This window comes from Pan paniscus, chromosome 8 (assembly GCF_029289425.2).
Source record: "Pan paniscus chromosome 8, NHGRI_mPanPan1-v2.0_pri, whole genome shotgun sequence".
NCBI classification, from domain to species: Eukaryota; Metazoa; Chordata; class Mammalia; order Primates; family Hominidae; genus Pan; species Pan paniscus.
Genome location: NC_073257.2, coordinates 59,592,276 through 59,607,342, shown reverse-complemented (window position 1 = coordinate 59,607,342; position 15,067 = coordinate 59,592,276). Strand labels below are relative to the sequence as shown.

Here is a 15,067-nt window from a genome sequence, read left to right as displayed (position 1 = left end):
TGGATTGGAAAAGGGAGAGTTTTGTAGACGGGCTACGCTCATTGTGCCTTTGAAAGAGCAGAACCGGCAGCCTCTAGTCATCATTTGGATATACAGGACTAGAGCATGAATCTGATGTAGAGCTACAGAATGAAGAGCAACAGCAGCTGTTGAAATACTGAGAAAGTGTGTAGAATGAAATTGGACAAGCCAAGCATGGTGGTTTCATGCCTTTAGTCCTAGCTACTTCGGAGGCTGAGGTGGGGGAATTACTTGAGCTCAGCAGTTTGAGTCCAGCCTGGGCCAGATGGTGAGACCCTGTATCTTAAGAAAAGAAAAAATAAGACCAGGTACAGTATCTCATGCCTGTAATCCCAGCACTTTGGGAGGCCAAGTTGAGAGGACTGCTCGAGTGTAGGAGTTCAAGACCAGACTGGGCAATAAAGTGAGACGCATTTCTACCAAAAAAAAAAATCAAGAAATTAGCTGGACATGGTGGCACATGCCTGTGGCCCCAGTTACATGGCATGGCAGGCTGAGGCAGGAAGATCACTTGAGCCCAGGTGGTGGAGGCTGCAGTGACCCATATTCATGCCACTGCACTCCAGCCTGGGCAACAGAGTGAGACCCTCTCTCAAAAAGAGATAAAGTAGACAGAAAATAGGTCAGTAAGGACTAATCATTTAAGGGACAAGCCCCCAGAAGAGTGGCTACTAGAGTGGGAGGAGGAAAAGTAGAAGGAGAAAGAGTTGAAGATAGGCGAGGCTGTGGTCCCAGTGCTGAATTCTGCCAAGCAGTGACTTGATTCATGAACACTCACTGGATGCTGACTCTGTTGCTCTTCTGAGTGCTGGGGTAGAGGAGAGGAGAAGTGGAGCACAGTTCTTGCTTTTATGAGCTTATGTTCTAGGAAGTTCAAGTATTTTTTCAGGTAGTATGTAATAGCAGGAAGAGGAAGCAGGCTAAAGGGACACAGAGTGATTGGGGGCTATTTTAAGTAGAATGATAAGGAAGAGCCTGTCTAGAGAGCTATTTGAACAGTGACCTGACTGAAGGGACAACAGAAAGCAGTGCTGACATTACAGGTAGCAGGATGACTGCCAAGACAGAAACGCATTTCATATGTGTTTGAGGAACAAACAGCAAGGTGACCAGCATGGGGAGACTGAAGAATGAGTGAAGCAATTCCATCTTGGATGCTAATCTGCCATGTTCTGATTAATCCCAGTTCCAAGAATTCATCTATGATTTCTATTTTATCTTTTTAAAAAATATATTTTTTATTTTTTTGAGACTGAGTCTCACTCTGTCTCCCAGGTTGGACTGCAGTGGCACAATCTCAGCTCACTGCAAACTTCACCTCCTGGGTTCAAGCGATTCTCCTGCCTCAGCTTCCCGAGTAACTGGGATTACAGGCACCTGCCACCACACCTGGCTAATTTTTGTATTTTTAGTAGAGACGAGGTTTTACCATGTTGGCCAGGCTGGTCTGGAACTCCTGACCTCAGGTGATCCGCCCACCTTGGCCTCCCAAAGAGCTGGGATTACAGGCGTGAGCCACTGTGTCTGGCCATACACATCCCTGCTGAAGCCCGCATTACCCTTTCCCTATGCTATATAAGCCCTGGGTCGGGGAGGTGGGGGTAATGGCACAGGGATCCACCATCTTATCTTGGTGCCATCCCTGACTTGGCTTCTGTTCATAAACGCCTATGAAATGTTTCTTTCTGAGAAACTGGATTTGTCAGCCTCTTTCTTTGGTATGTCAGGTTCCTTGGCCTTTGCGGGTAGGTTTATATAGACCTGCTCAGCACAGGACAGGCAGTTTCTCAAAAAATTAAAAATAGAATTACCAAATGATCCGGCAATATCACTTCTGGGTATATAGCCAAAATAATTGAAAGCAAGGTCTCATAGAAATATTTGTACACTGATATTTATAGCAGTGGTATTCACACTTGTCAAAAGATGGATGCAGCCTAATTGTCCATAGGCAGATGAATTGATAAAATGTGGTATATACATACAATAAAATATTCTTCAGCCTTAAAAAGGAAGGAAATTCTAACACATGCTACAACATGGATGAACATTGAGGACATTATGCTAAGTGAAATAAGCCAGTTAGAAAAAGACAAATACGGTGTTCCTTCACTTATGTGAAGCGTCCAGACTGAGTAAGCAAACTAATAGAAACAGAAAGTAGAACGGGGGTTGCCAGGGACATGGGGAAGGGAGAAAATGGGAAGTTGCTTAGTGGATATAGAGTTTTGGTTTTGTCAGATGAGAAAGTTCCGGAGATTGGTTGCATGGCAATGTGAATATACTCTACATTACCCAACCCAAGGGCTCTCCTTGACCCCTGTTCCAACTGCCACTTAGAAGTGGTTAAGGTAGTAAATTTTATGTATATTTTACCACAATTCAAAATAGAATTATTATTTTTTATTATAATTTTTTGAGATCCCTCACTCTATTGCCCAGGCTGGAGTGCAATGGTGCCGTCTCGGCTCACTGCAACCTCTGCCTTCTGGGTTCAAGCGATTCTCCTGCCTCAGCCTCCCAAGTAGCTGGAACTTACAGGCACATGCCACCATGCCCAACTAATTTTTGTATGTTTAGTAGAGACGGGGTTTCACCATGTTCGCCAGGCTGGTCTTGAACTCCTGACTTCAGGTGATCCGCCTGCCTTGGCCTCCCAAAGTGCTGGGATTACAGGTGTGAGCCACCATGCCCGGCTGTCAAAATAGGTGTTTTATTTTATTTTATTTTTTTGAGACGGAGGTTTGCTTTTGTTGGCCAGGCTGGAGTGCAATGGCAGGATCTCGGCTCACGGCAACCTCCACTTCCCATGTTCAAGCAATTCTACTGCCTCAGCCTCCTGAGTAGCTGGGATTACAGGCATGCACCATCATGCCCAGCTAATTTTGTATTTTATTTTAGTATAGATGGGGTTTCTCCATGTTGGTCAGGCTGGTCTCCAACTCCTGACCTCAGGTGATCCACCCACCTTGGCCTCCCAAAGTGCTGGGATTACAGGTGTGAGCCATTGCGCCTGGCCTTTTTTTTTTTTTTTTTTGTGATGGACTTTTGCTCTTGTTATCCAGCCTGGAGTGCAATGGCACGATCTCAGCTCACTGCAGCCTCTCCTCCCGGGTTCAAGCGATTCTCTTCCCTCAGCCTCCTGAGTAGCTGGGATTACAGGCATGCACCACCATGCCTGGCTAATTTTGTATTTTTAGTAGGTATGGGGTTTCTCCATGTTGATCAAGCTGGTTTTGAACTCCTGACCTCAGGTGATCCACCCACCTCGGCTTCCCAAAGTGCTAGGATTACAGGTGTGAGCCACTGCGCCTGGCCTGAAAAAAAAATTTAAAGTTTGAGAAAATACAAAATTTTCATAGTCTCCATGTATTTCTCCTAAGATCTTCCCCCCTATGAGGGGGAAAGATAGTAACTTTACAATGGAGAAACCCAGCAGAAACCTGAATCAAATGAACAAGTTCAACATCATCAGTAAGAAGCACTATCAATGCCATAACTCTGATGGAATGCACTGGGAAGGATTCCACATCATTTTTGTGCTGTAATTGCCAAAAGTTCGTAACTTCAGTCCAATCATGGAAATACATCAGACAATCCCAAATCGAGGAACATTTCACAAATACTGATCAGTACTGGTTCAAGATGTCACGGTTATGAAAGATAAGGAAAGACTGAGGAACTGTTATTGCAGTCCTACAAAACGGCGAGAGACTAAGAAATAACTAAATGCAGCGTGATCCTGGGTGGAATTTGGGAACAGAAAAAGGACATTGGTGGAAAAAGTGGTGAAACTCCAATAAGGTCTTTTGTTTAGCGAATATGTTCATTTTAAATTAGTTAAATTATGTAAATATATTTAAACATTAGTTAAATGTATTTAATTACATTAATAAAATTGGTTATTTTGTGAAATAATTTTAATATAGTTAAATATGAGAATGTGGATTTCCTGGTTCTGATCACCGTACTGTGGCTATCTAAGAGGTGAATGTTCAGGGAGCCTGGGGGAGGAATAAATGGAAATTATACTATTAAGTTGGAAGAGAGAAACCTACCCCATCAGTCACAAAACCCTCACATTCATGGCAGTGTGTCGGACGTTCCAGTATGAATGGCATTTCCCAGATGTCAGCGCGAGGTCCCTGTGGAGGGAGTGGGGCTCCCCGGGAATCTAGTGGAGAGCATTCGGGGCTCCCTTCCTCAGGAGCCTGCCCTTCCTGCACAGAAGCGTCAGCCTCACCTCTGTACCACTGCCCCTCTGCCTCTCAGAACCCACTCGGCTTCAGGAAGATTCTACTGCCAGCCTCCTTTCCCAGATACAGCCTCCAGGGACTCAGCCCTGCCTTCCCAAATGTTCCCGCCTCTCTTGGGAAGGGGTGCTCTCAGATCCCACACCCCTGGACTTCCCCGGGCACCACCTGCTCCTTCTTCACTTCTCTAGCTCTGCGTTCTCACTCTGAGGGTCCTCTCCTGCTGGGAATGTGTGTTGCTGGCAACAGTGAAGATTCCCCCCTGGGTTGCCCCCCATGCCCTGTTCTTCTGCACTTCCCTGGCTTCCTGCGTTGGTTCTGCTGGTGTCTCCTGCTTTTGGGTTTATGTGGCTTCCCAGCTTCCTAATTTCTCTGAAGTTGAGTTTGATGTGTGTATTGATGATGGGCTTTTTCCTCCTCCTCCTCCTCCTCCTCCTCTTCCTCCTCAGTCTTGTTGTTGCTCTATATAGTTTCCAGAAGGAGAAAAGGGACACTGTAAAATTAAGCTGCTGCAGGCTGGGCACAGTGGCTCATGCCTGTAATCCCAGCCCTTTGGGAGGCCGAGGCAGGTGGATCACCTGAGGTCAGGAGTTCAAGACCAGCCTGTTCAACATGGTGAAACCTCATCTGTACCAAAAATACAAAAATCAGCAAGGCATGGTGGCATGTGCCGGTAATCCCAGCTACTCGGGAGGCTAAGGCAGGAGGATATCTTGAACGCGGGAGGCAGAAGTTGCAGTGAGCCGAGATCATGCTACTGCACTTCAGCCTGGGTAACAAGAGCAAAACTCCATCTCAAAATAATAATAATAATAATAATAATAATAATAATAATAATAATGCCATGTTTCTATCAGACCCAGAAATCCCGCAGAGTGAGCTGGAATTCTCTGTTTCTCTGTTTCCCCTCCATACCTACTGGCTCTTCTCTGCCCACTCCCTCTTGGACTGCATCACCAGGGTGCCTCACTCTCTGGCCCTAGTGGAATTCACACAGTGGAGGATGTCATAGGAGGTGGGAGAGAGAGAGAGGAGAGGTGGTTATTCGCTCAGATTCTTCCTTGCTGGTTTGGCAGTGGCCACATCTTTCTACTGATGGCTGCAGCTCCTGATGATCCTCCCCTACAGCCACAGCTCTCTTTGGGATCTGTGGACACCTTTCCTGTCCCTCTAGACCCAGGGAGATAACAGCTCCCACTCTTGCTGGTCCAGGACATTCCTCATCTCTTACTGGTTTCTTAACTCGGTCCACACTTCTGTGAACAGCCCCTTTCCTCAAGTACCCATTCGAATATGTCCTCTGGCTTCCACCAGGAGCCTGACTGATACCCACAGGTGGGTGAATGCTGGCGTGCTGCTGGGCCCCTCTTCCTCTGGTGACTGGCCAGCCAAGTCTCCAGGAGTCTCGTTAGGGTGGGCAGGCGGTGGGCACAGCACAAACTGTGAGCTCAAATCCACAGAACAAAAGTGGGAGAAGACACTGGCAGGATGGACCGCCACAAAACTCTTGGCATTTGTGACGTCTGTCCTTTAAATCACGCAAGGCATCATCGTGCTTCAGACATGAGACAGCCTAAGTATTTAAGTGTTTCAAATAAACAAATTGTTTTTCAGAATTGGTAATTGCTAAGTTGGCAAATTGCTATTGGAAACGTTGGCTGTCCTTGACTCAATGATTCAGCCAGGTAGTCCCTTGCCAAACTAGTATGTTGGTCAAATTCCACCTTGAGAATTTATCTGCTCCTGTCAAAGCCAGATTCTCCCTGCCTGAGGGGAGGCTGGACTTGACCTTCTGACTCAGGATATGCTGACTTGGGTCCCTAGGTCCAAGGGCGGCCCTCTTGGGCCCACTGTGGGCTGGACCTCTTCCATGATGGGGTGGTGGAGGGCAGGCCCCACCTGATTCACACTTGACCTCATCCAGGCAGGTGAAGTTCCCTGCAGGAGTCGCCTGAGCCCAGCCCCTCAGACCAGGATCCATCATGTTGAGGAGGATTTGGGGCTATCTCATGTTCTTTGGCTAGAAAGGGGTCCCACTCTTAGGGGTGTGCCCTCTGTGTGGCACAGATGGCTTGCTGGGGCCCATGGACTGGGCTGGGTGAATGGGAATCTGGTCACAGCAGCAGCAGCTGGAAGGCGAAGAGGGAGGGCACCAGGGCCTGGGACCCATGTCTTGTCCTGGGACCCATGTCTTGTCCTGGGCCTCCCCGAGCCTCTTGCCTTCTCCCCAGCAGGCATTTGGGATCTGTGTCTGGACCCAGCCTCGCCCAGAAGGCCATGGTGTGTTGTCATTAGAATCACAGTGCTCACACCAAGGCAGTGCATTAAATTAGCAGGGCAGGGTCTCATGGGCAGGGGACCATGTGGAGGGGGTGGGGGGAAGGGCAGTTGTCCCCAGAGGCTGTGGTGGGCCTGGCTCTGGGCTGGGCAGTGGGCCAGGGTCCTCCTGTGTGGCTGAGCTCTGACAACAGGCTGTCTGGGTCTGGTGAGCTCCTGAAAGCGGGGACTGGTGGAGAGTACCCTAGGGTGGGAGCTCATGAGGAGGGGGTCTGTGGGGTCTGGAAGCCATTCTAGAGCAGGCAGATGACATTTATCAGGGGAACAGGCATAGAAAGGACCCTTGTGCGAGTGGGGGACACACAGCCTCAGAAGAAACAGGGAAGGGGCTTTGACAGGTCCAGGGAGAATCCCTGAGGTTTCCTAGAACAATTCCCACCAGCCATGTCCCAGGTGTCCCCCCATCCCCCAGGCCTCTGCAGTGCCAGCCCAATGCCCTGGGCAAAACATTCTGGGCTCTGGCTGTTACAAAAGGAAGACAGGGTCATCTGGACCCGCCTGAGCTCCAGGCCCCCGACTTTCACAGCCCCTTCTGGGTCCAGATGTTCATACGTATATAAATGAAAAATGTGCAAGAATCATATTATTGTATTCTTTTTCATAAAGAGGGCCCCTCTAAATTGTTTAAGCCCCAATTCACCCCTGCCCAAAGAAGATAGCAATGGCATGTGTGGGGCCATAGTCTTGAGACCCAGAGGTCCTGCTGCCCACGATACCCACTGTCCACCCTAGGGGGACTGGCTGTAGCCCTGGAGCCCGCAAACACCATGCAGGAATGCAAGAGGGTCTCAGCTCCCGAGTCCCAGGCTGGGAGGGCCCACAGTCCAGTAAACTAATCAGGCTCCAACACACCCAGGAGAGCAGCTCCAGGAGCCTGCATTGGGGAGAGAGCCTCAGACCCCTGCCACAGGCCTGCACTCCAGAAGTAGGAGCATGGGAAGACCTCTCCTTGGCTCCTGGCCAGCGGAAGTCACATTCCCCAGCCCTCTGGCTCCAAGGCAGCCTCATGTCCCAGTCACTCCTTGGCACACCCTACCGGTTGGTCAGAGCTCACTGCCAAAGGGCACCTCAGTGATGAGTGGAGGGAACAGGTGTTTACCAGGAGCTTGCATGCTTTGTCTCAGGGATGATTAGGGACACAGCCAAGAAGGCACGCTATGCCCATTTTACAGATGAGGAAACGGAGGCTCAGGTTGGGCTGGTGACTAAGGGAAGCAGCACGTGGCAGGTGGCTTGAGGCATGTCTGTCCATCATGAGTAACTAGGGAGCAGCCCTGCCACTCCTCATGTGATGCACCAGGAGCCAGGGAAGCTGCTTTCTAGGGGATTCTAGCTAAGGCCAGAAGCACCTCCCCGAGTGGTGGTGGAGGCCTCTGTCTACTCCTCCTGGACTGCCAGGGGATAGGAGGGCACTGCTGACCTCACAGAGCCTCTTGGGTGAGTGAGCATCAGCTGAGTGACGCCAGGTGACTACGCTTCTGCCCAGTGCTGTGCCCCCCTCTGACTCGGGCAAGGCACCACCCTGAACACCCCACCCTGTCCCATGGAGGCCGCAAACTGCTCTGCAGAGACAGGGTCTCCAGGAATGGGGAGGGCAGTCACCCTCACTCCACTTGTGTTCATGACCCAAAGGACTGCCCAGGTCTCCAGGCCCATAGAACCCCCAAACCTCTTACTAGGCCACACTGGGGACCTTGAGCAGCAGGCTTGGAATCCTAGGCCTTGTCTCCAGGTACATATCAGTACCCAGGCTTGGGAAGCTTTGGTCTCAGGGGGGCTGGCACTCAGGCCCTCTGCCTCAAGGAAGAGGCATGTCCAGATCTCTCCTGTCCAGCCCTGCTCCCTGCCCCTATCCTTCACGGGGTCTCTAGGACAGGGTTACAGAAGCCTCATGCTGTCAGGGGATGCTGCCACCCCAGTGCCAGGGTGGCTCCGCCCAGCCCCTTCCTGCTGCCGCCCTCGCTGACTCACCTGTCCAGCCTCCTACTGGGCTGGGGCGAGGGCTTATTGCCCCAGAGCCTAGACAGGCACCGGAGGTAGCTATAAAAGCATGTTGAGCCAGTCCTCAGCATCCTCGTTCGCCACTGTCTGCTGCCACACGATGCTGGGAGGCCTGGGGAAGCTGGCTGCCGAGGGCCTGGCCCACCGCACCGAGAAAGCCACCGAGGGAGCCAGTGAGGACCCGGGGCTCCTTTCTACCTGGGCTGGGGGGATCTGGGGAAGACTGGGTCTGTGGGAGGCGGATCTAAGTAGGCAGGCGAGGACCTGCGGGGAGGCCTTGGCCCCTCAGGAACCCTGGTCTCCTGCTCTACCAAGTCAGCATGGAGTTGAGGGGTGCAGACCTGGGGAGATCTCCTGGGGGCAGGGCATGAGTCCTGGTGCTGGGTGAACACTGGCAGCTTGGACCCTTCCCTCTGGAAATCTGGGGAGCCTTTCTTGTCAAAACAGCCTATTCTGAATAACCTATGCAGGAAAAGGAAGATGGATTTTTATTTTTACCATAACTTTAAAGCTTCAAAGATTTCTTAACAAGTCACCAAGTCTGTTCAAAGTCAAAAAGGGCATTTTCAATTTCATCCAAGTCCCCTAAAGCATGTTTATTTTTATTTTTATTTGTATTTGAAATGGAGTCTTGCTCTGGCACCCAGGCTGGAGTGTAGTGGTGCGATCTCGGCTCACTGTAACCTTTGCCTCCTGGGTTCAAAGTGATTCTCATGCCTCAGCCTCCTGAGTAGCTGGGATTACAGGCACCCATCACCATGCCCGACTAATTTTTGTATTTTTAGCAGAGACGGGGTTTCGCCATTTTGGCCAGGCTGGTCTCAGACTCCTGACCTCAAGTGATCCATTCCTCTTGGCCTCCCAAAGTGCTGGGGTTACAGGTGTGAACCACTGCACCTGGTCCCGAAGTGTATGTTGTATTCAGAGGTCAGCAGGTATGTGTGGGGAGGCCCAGCCAGGCCCCACTCATGGGTCATCGTGTGAAAAAGTCTTGCCTGAGTTTGTGTCCTCTTTCTAAATGGCAGCAGATGCGTATTTTGTTTTTGACTCTGCAGCTGGTGTGGACCACCTGCTTTAACCTTTCACTAGCCTCTGAGTTTTTTATGATTCCTGTTGGGAGAAAAGCTGAGTGTTGGGAGAGAAGCTGAGGCAGGGCTTGCTAGATTTGCTGGCTTCTTGCTTCTAGCACTCCCATTATCTCAAGTAGCCATATGTTTCTCATTCACTTGATACACCGTTTCCTTTCAACCTCCACATCCTCACCACCTGTTTCTTTGTTAGATCACCAATAAATAGCGTGGGCTCCCAGAACTCGGGGCCTTCACAGCCTCTACACTTGCGATAGCGCCCTGCTCCCATTTTCTCTCTCGAACTGTCTCTTTCTCGTTCCTTTGACTCCGCTGGACTTGCCGCCCCCGTGACCTGGTGTTGGGTCTCATCATCCCAACAGATTCCCATTCTAAAGATGAGGGAACCAAGAGGTGGAAGGTAGAGTTAGAACCATTTCTTCTGACTCTGAAATCCTTCAGTTCTAGCACGCTACCACCCACACTTTAAAAAACTCTGAAGTAGGCAGAGAATTCCGTTTTGTTGGAGGAATTGCTTTGAGAGACCTGGTCTTACTGGATGAGGCTTTGGAAACCAACCTGAGGCAGGCGCTAGCACATCCTGAGAGGGTTGTGACCTGGCACACAGGCCCAGCCTGGGCTTCATGTCTCAGCTGGCAAGACTGCCTGCTCATTGCCATTCCAGGCCAGGCAGGGCCAAGGGGCTTCAGGGACCCATGCCCTCATGGGGCTCACTGAGCTCGTCTCCCGGCAGCCAAGGCCCTGGCGTCTCCAAATGAAGCCAGCTGTGGGGGAAGGTCCTTCTCATGAGCCAGTCTGTCCTGGCTGGGGGTGGCATCCCAGAGCCCCATCTAGGATGCCCAGGGATGTATAGGTCTGTTGTGAGGATAAGCCAGCACTGAGCCCTCACCCTGGACTGGGAGGGCAGTGGGCCTGCTCTGAGCCCTCACCCTGGACTGGGAGGGCAGTGGGCCTGCTCTGAGCCCTCACCCTGGACTGGGAGGGCAGCGGCTCTGCTCTGAACCCTCACCCTGGACTCAGGGGCAGCCGGTCTGCTCTGAGCCCTCACCCTGGACTTGTCTCCTCTGTTCAGTTCATGCCGTGGAGGAAGTGGTGAAGGAGGTGGTGGGACATGCCAAGGAGACTGGAGAGAAAGGTACAGCCGGCTGAGGTCGGGCAGGGAAGGAGGGAGGGAGGAAGGGAAGCTAGGTGCTGGGCCAACCTGTTCTTTGACTAACCAGGTCAAACTCTGCCCCTAATGTTGCAGCCTTTCAGAGCCTCTTGGCTGGGGCAGTTATCTATGCTCATCAGAGGCCACAGACTGTACTGCGTTAGGACACTGTCTAGATGGTTCTCTCTGTGGAATAAGAAGACAAAGTCACACAAGACTATGTGACAGCACACTGGGACAAAACATTTAACATGGCAGGGCGTGGTGGCTCATGCCTGTAATTCCAGCACTTTGGGAGGCTGAGGAGGGCGGATCACGAGGTCAGGAGATCGAGACCATCCTGGCTAACACGGTGAAACCCCGTCTCTACTAAAAATACATAAAAATTAGCCGGGCATGGTGGTGGGTGCCTATAGTCCCAGCTACTTGGGAGGCTGAGGCAGGAGAATGGTGTGTACCTGGGAGGCAGAGCTTGCAGTGAGCCTAGATCATGCCACTGCACTCCAGCCTGGGCTACAGAGCGAGACTCAGTCTCAAAAAAAAAGAAAAAAAAATTGCTGGGGGTGGTGGCTCACGCCTGTAATCCCAGCACTTTGGGAGGCTGAGGTGGGCGGATCATGAGGTCAGGAGATCCAGACCACGGTGAAACCCCATCTCTACTAAAAATACAAAAAATTAGCTGGGCACGGTGGCGGGCGCCTGTAGTCCTAGCTACTCGGGAGGCTGAGGCAGGAGAATTGTGTGAACCCGGAAGGTGGAGCTTGCAGTGAGCTGAGATCGCGCCACTGCACTCCAGCCTGGGCGACAGTGTGATACTCTGTCTCAAAAAAAAAAAAAAAAAAAAAAAATTTAACATGTAAAATTCTATGTTAAATGTTAAATTGATGTGTGTGAGCTATGAGTAGAACTATGTACAAAGCATGTGTGTATCTCATTCCTTTTCAACAAAATAGATTCCAGGTAGATGAAGGACTTAAATTTACATAAATGAATTTATTAACTTAATAGGAGATAACCATCTTAGCTCAGGCTGCTATTATAAAATACCATAGGCCAGGTGCAGTGGCTCACGCCTGTAATCCTAGCCCTTCGGGAGGCCAAGGCGGGTGGGCCACCTGAGGTCAGGAGTTCGAGACCAGCCTGACCAATATGGTGAAACCCCATTGCTACTAAAAATACAAAGACCAGCTGGGCATGGTGGCACATGCCTGTAATCCCAGCTACTCAGGAGTCTGAGGCAGGAGACTCCCTTGAACCTGGGAGGCAGAGGTTGTAGTGAGCTGAGATTGCACCACTGCACTCCAGCCTGGGTGACAGAGCAAGACTCTGTCTCAAAAACAAAAACAAACCATAAACTGGGTGACTTAGAAACAACAGAAATTTATTTCTCACACTCCTGGAGGATGGGAAGTCCAAGATCAAGGAAGGCACTGGCAGATTTGGCATCTGGTGAGGGAGTCTTTCTGGTTCATGGATGGGCCCAGCTCTGTCCTCACATGGTGGAAGGAGCTAGCTCTCTGTGGTCTCTTTTATGTGGGTGCTAATTTCAACCTCCCAAAGGCCCCACCCCTTAATATCATTACATTAAGACTGAGGATTTCAGCATATGAGTTTTGAGGGGGAAGACATCATAAACATTTAGACATAGTAATAACATCAGAGACTTTGGCCTAATCTTGGAGAGGGGAGAATCTTTAGAACTATGACAAAAAAATCAGTGCCATAAAGGAAATATTAAGTAAATTTGACAATCCAAAACTGAAATTTTCTATAGCCAAAAAAAAAAAAACACTATAAACCAAGCCAAAAGAAAAATTACACACTGATGAAAAATATTTTTCATAAAAATGATAATCCAATATAACAACCCAATATAAAAATGGTCAAAAGACATAAGCAGGCATTTTCCAGAAAAAGGATAAGCAGGCAATGTACCCATGAGTAGATGCTCAGTCTCACTCACAGTTGAAGAAATGCAAGTTGTTGGGGAAATTAAAACCAAATTCAAATTCATTCTGCAGTAATCCTGCTGCCCTTGGTCCCATCGGGCCACTCCAGAGACTAATCCATTAAGATGGCCACATCCCACAGGCCACTCAAGGGGACGCAAGTTCAGTGGGTGGATCACTAGGACATTCTTCCTCTTTCTTTCCAACAGCCATTGCTGAAGCCATAAAGAAAGCCCAAGAGTCAGGGGACAAAAAGATGAAGGAAATCACCGAGACAGTGACCAACACAGTCACAAATGCCATCACCCATGCAGCAGAAAGTCTGGACAAACTTGGACAGTGAGTGCACCTGCTACCACGGCCCTTCCCCAGTCTCAATAAAAAGCCATGACGTGTGTACATTGAGCACTGGATTTACTCCCATTTGGATGGAAACACTAGGCAAAGTATTTTCTTGTTGATATAACATATTTTACATATTTATGGAGTACATTTAAGTATTTATTACATGCACAGAATAGTGATCAATCAGGGTGTTTCGGGTGTCTATCACATTGAATATTTGGTATTACTATGTGTTGGGTACATTTCAAGTCCCTTCTTCTAGCTACTTTGTTTTTTGTTTTTGTTTTTGTTTTTGTTTTGAGACAGAGTCTTGCTCTGTTGCCCAGGCTGGAGGGCAATGGTGTGATCTCAGCTCACTGCAACCTCTGCCTCCCAGGTTCAAGCAATTCTCCTGCCTCAGCCTCCCAAGTAGCTTGGACTACAAGCGCAGGCCACCACGTCCGGCTAATTTTTATTATTATTATTTTTTATTGTTTTTATTTTTAGTAGAGATGGGGTTTCACCATGTTAGCCAGGCTGGTCTCGAACTCCTGACCTCAGGTAATCTGCCTGCCTGGGCCTCCCAAAATGCTGGGATTATAGGCATGGGATACTGTACCTAGCCTTCTAGCTACTTTGAAATATACAATACATTGCTGCTAACTATAGTCACCCTAGGTGAAGTATTTTTCAACAGAAACACTTTGCATGTCCCCCGTGTCTCCTCTGCTGAGGTGGACACTGGCACTGGGGCCCCTGCTGCTGGTTGGATAGGTCCTCATGATGAATCAGATGCTTCTCTGTCATGCTTAGTAAGATCTTTCATGTCAGGAAGGGGCTCTTCTGGAAGAATAGTTAGTGTCTGTGCTACATTTCCTAAAAAACTGTTTCCCCAGAAACTATATACAACTTTCAGGTGCCTCAGTGCTTCAAGACATGCTAAGGGAGGACCCTCATTTGTCTTGCATGTTTTTGGGATTTTTCTTGAGATGTTCTTGCAGGACTCAGGGCAGATAACAGACCAGCTTGATGAAGAATTTAGCAAGGAAGGCCCCCACTGAGCTGCTTCCTGTTCTCGCAGAGATCAGATAAGCATTTCTGCTGGACGGTTACAGAATCTGGTCAAGGAGAGACTGAGTCACTGCTCATCATCCTAGAAGCTGCTGTTGATTTTTTTTTTTTTTTTTAAAGACGGAGTTTCACTCTGTTGCCCAGGCAGGAGTGCAGTGGCATGTTTTTGGCTCACTGTAACCTCTGCCTCCTGGGTTCAAATAATTCTCCTGCCTCAGCCTCCCCAGTAGCTGGGACTACAGGTGCCCGCCACCACTCCTGGCTAATTTTTTGTATTTTTAGTAGAGACGGGGTTTCACCATGTTAGCCAGGATGGTCTCGATCTCCTGACCTCATGATCCACCTGTCTTGGCCTCCCAAAGTGCTGGGATTACAGGCGTGAGCCACCGCACCTGGCCCAGAATACTTATTTAGAGACTGATGTCAGGCCTAAGTGTTGATAGTGGGTAGTAGTGGGCAAGATGCCTGGCCCTCTCTCTTTCTTCTCATGAGCAAGTCAGTATCATAGAGGTTAAACATATCTTTAAGTAGCATTTAACTTAACTTTTTTTAATTAAAAAAAGAGAAGTAATTTGTAAAAATATTGCATCCCCTATTTCTCTTGCTGGAAGCTATTTGTTCTTAGCAGAAATGAGAAGAAAGGTGTTTTGCTTAAAAAATAAGTGAGTTGCTCACCATACTTCTGGATCTCATCCAGAATTGGCCTCACAGTTTGTGAACAGCCCAGGTATAGCCAATGTCTTAGCTTTGGAACGTTTGCCACTTTCCAGCTACAGCTGAACCTTATATCCTGGTTTGGTTCCTGATGACTTTCAAATTCTCCTGACCCAAACGCAAGCTCAGAGGCACGAGCACATTGTTGGTGGCAGTACA

The 15,067-nt window shown here is 49.2% G+C and overlaps 2 protein-coding genes across 2 annotated transcripts in view; one reads left to right on the top strand and one right to left on the bottom strand.

The window, feature by feature from the left end:
• LOC100969124 (anthrax toxin receptor-like) overlaps window positions 1-15,067 on the bottom strand; it is a 748,177-nt gene that overhangs the window by 136,161 nt on the left and 596,949 nt on the right.
• Window positions 8,688-14,772, top strand: LOC117974583 (protein FAM25A). Its single transcript, XM_055092747.2, has 3 exons — window positions 8,688-8,785; window positions 10,773-10,835; window positions 13,009-14,772. Exons 1-3 carry the CDS (start codon window positions 8,713-8,715, stop codon window positions 13,140-13,142), a joined length of 270 nt encoding a protein of 89 aa, XP_054948722.1. The 5' UTR covers window positions 8,688-8,712; the 3' UTR covers window positions 13,143-14,772.

Coding starts and splice junctions, on each gene's coding strand:
- LOC117974583 (XM_055092747.2), top strand. CDS start 8,713: ATGCTGGGAGGCCTGGGGAAGCTGGCTGCCGAGGGCCTGGCCCACCGC. Junction 8,786..10,772: donor GAAAGCCACCGAGGGAGCCA/GTGAGGACCCGG, acceptor TCCTCTGTTCAG/TTCATGCCGTGGAGGAAGTG. Junction 10,836..13,008: donor CAAGGAGACTGGAGAGAAAG/GTACAGCCGGCT, acceptor TCTTTCCAACAG/CCATTGCTGAAGCCATAAAG.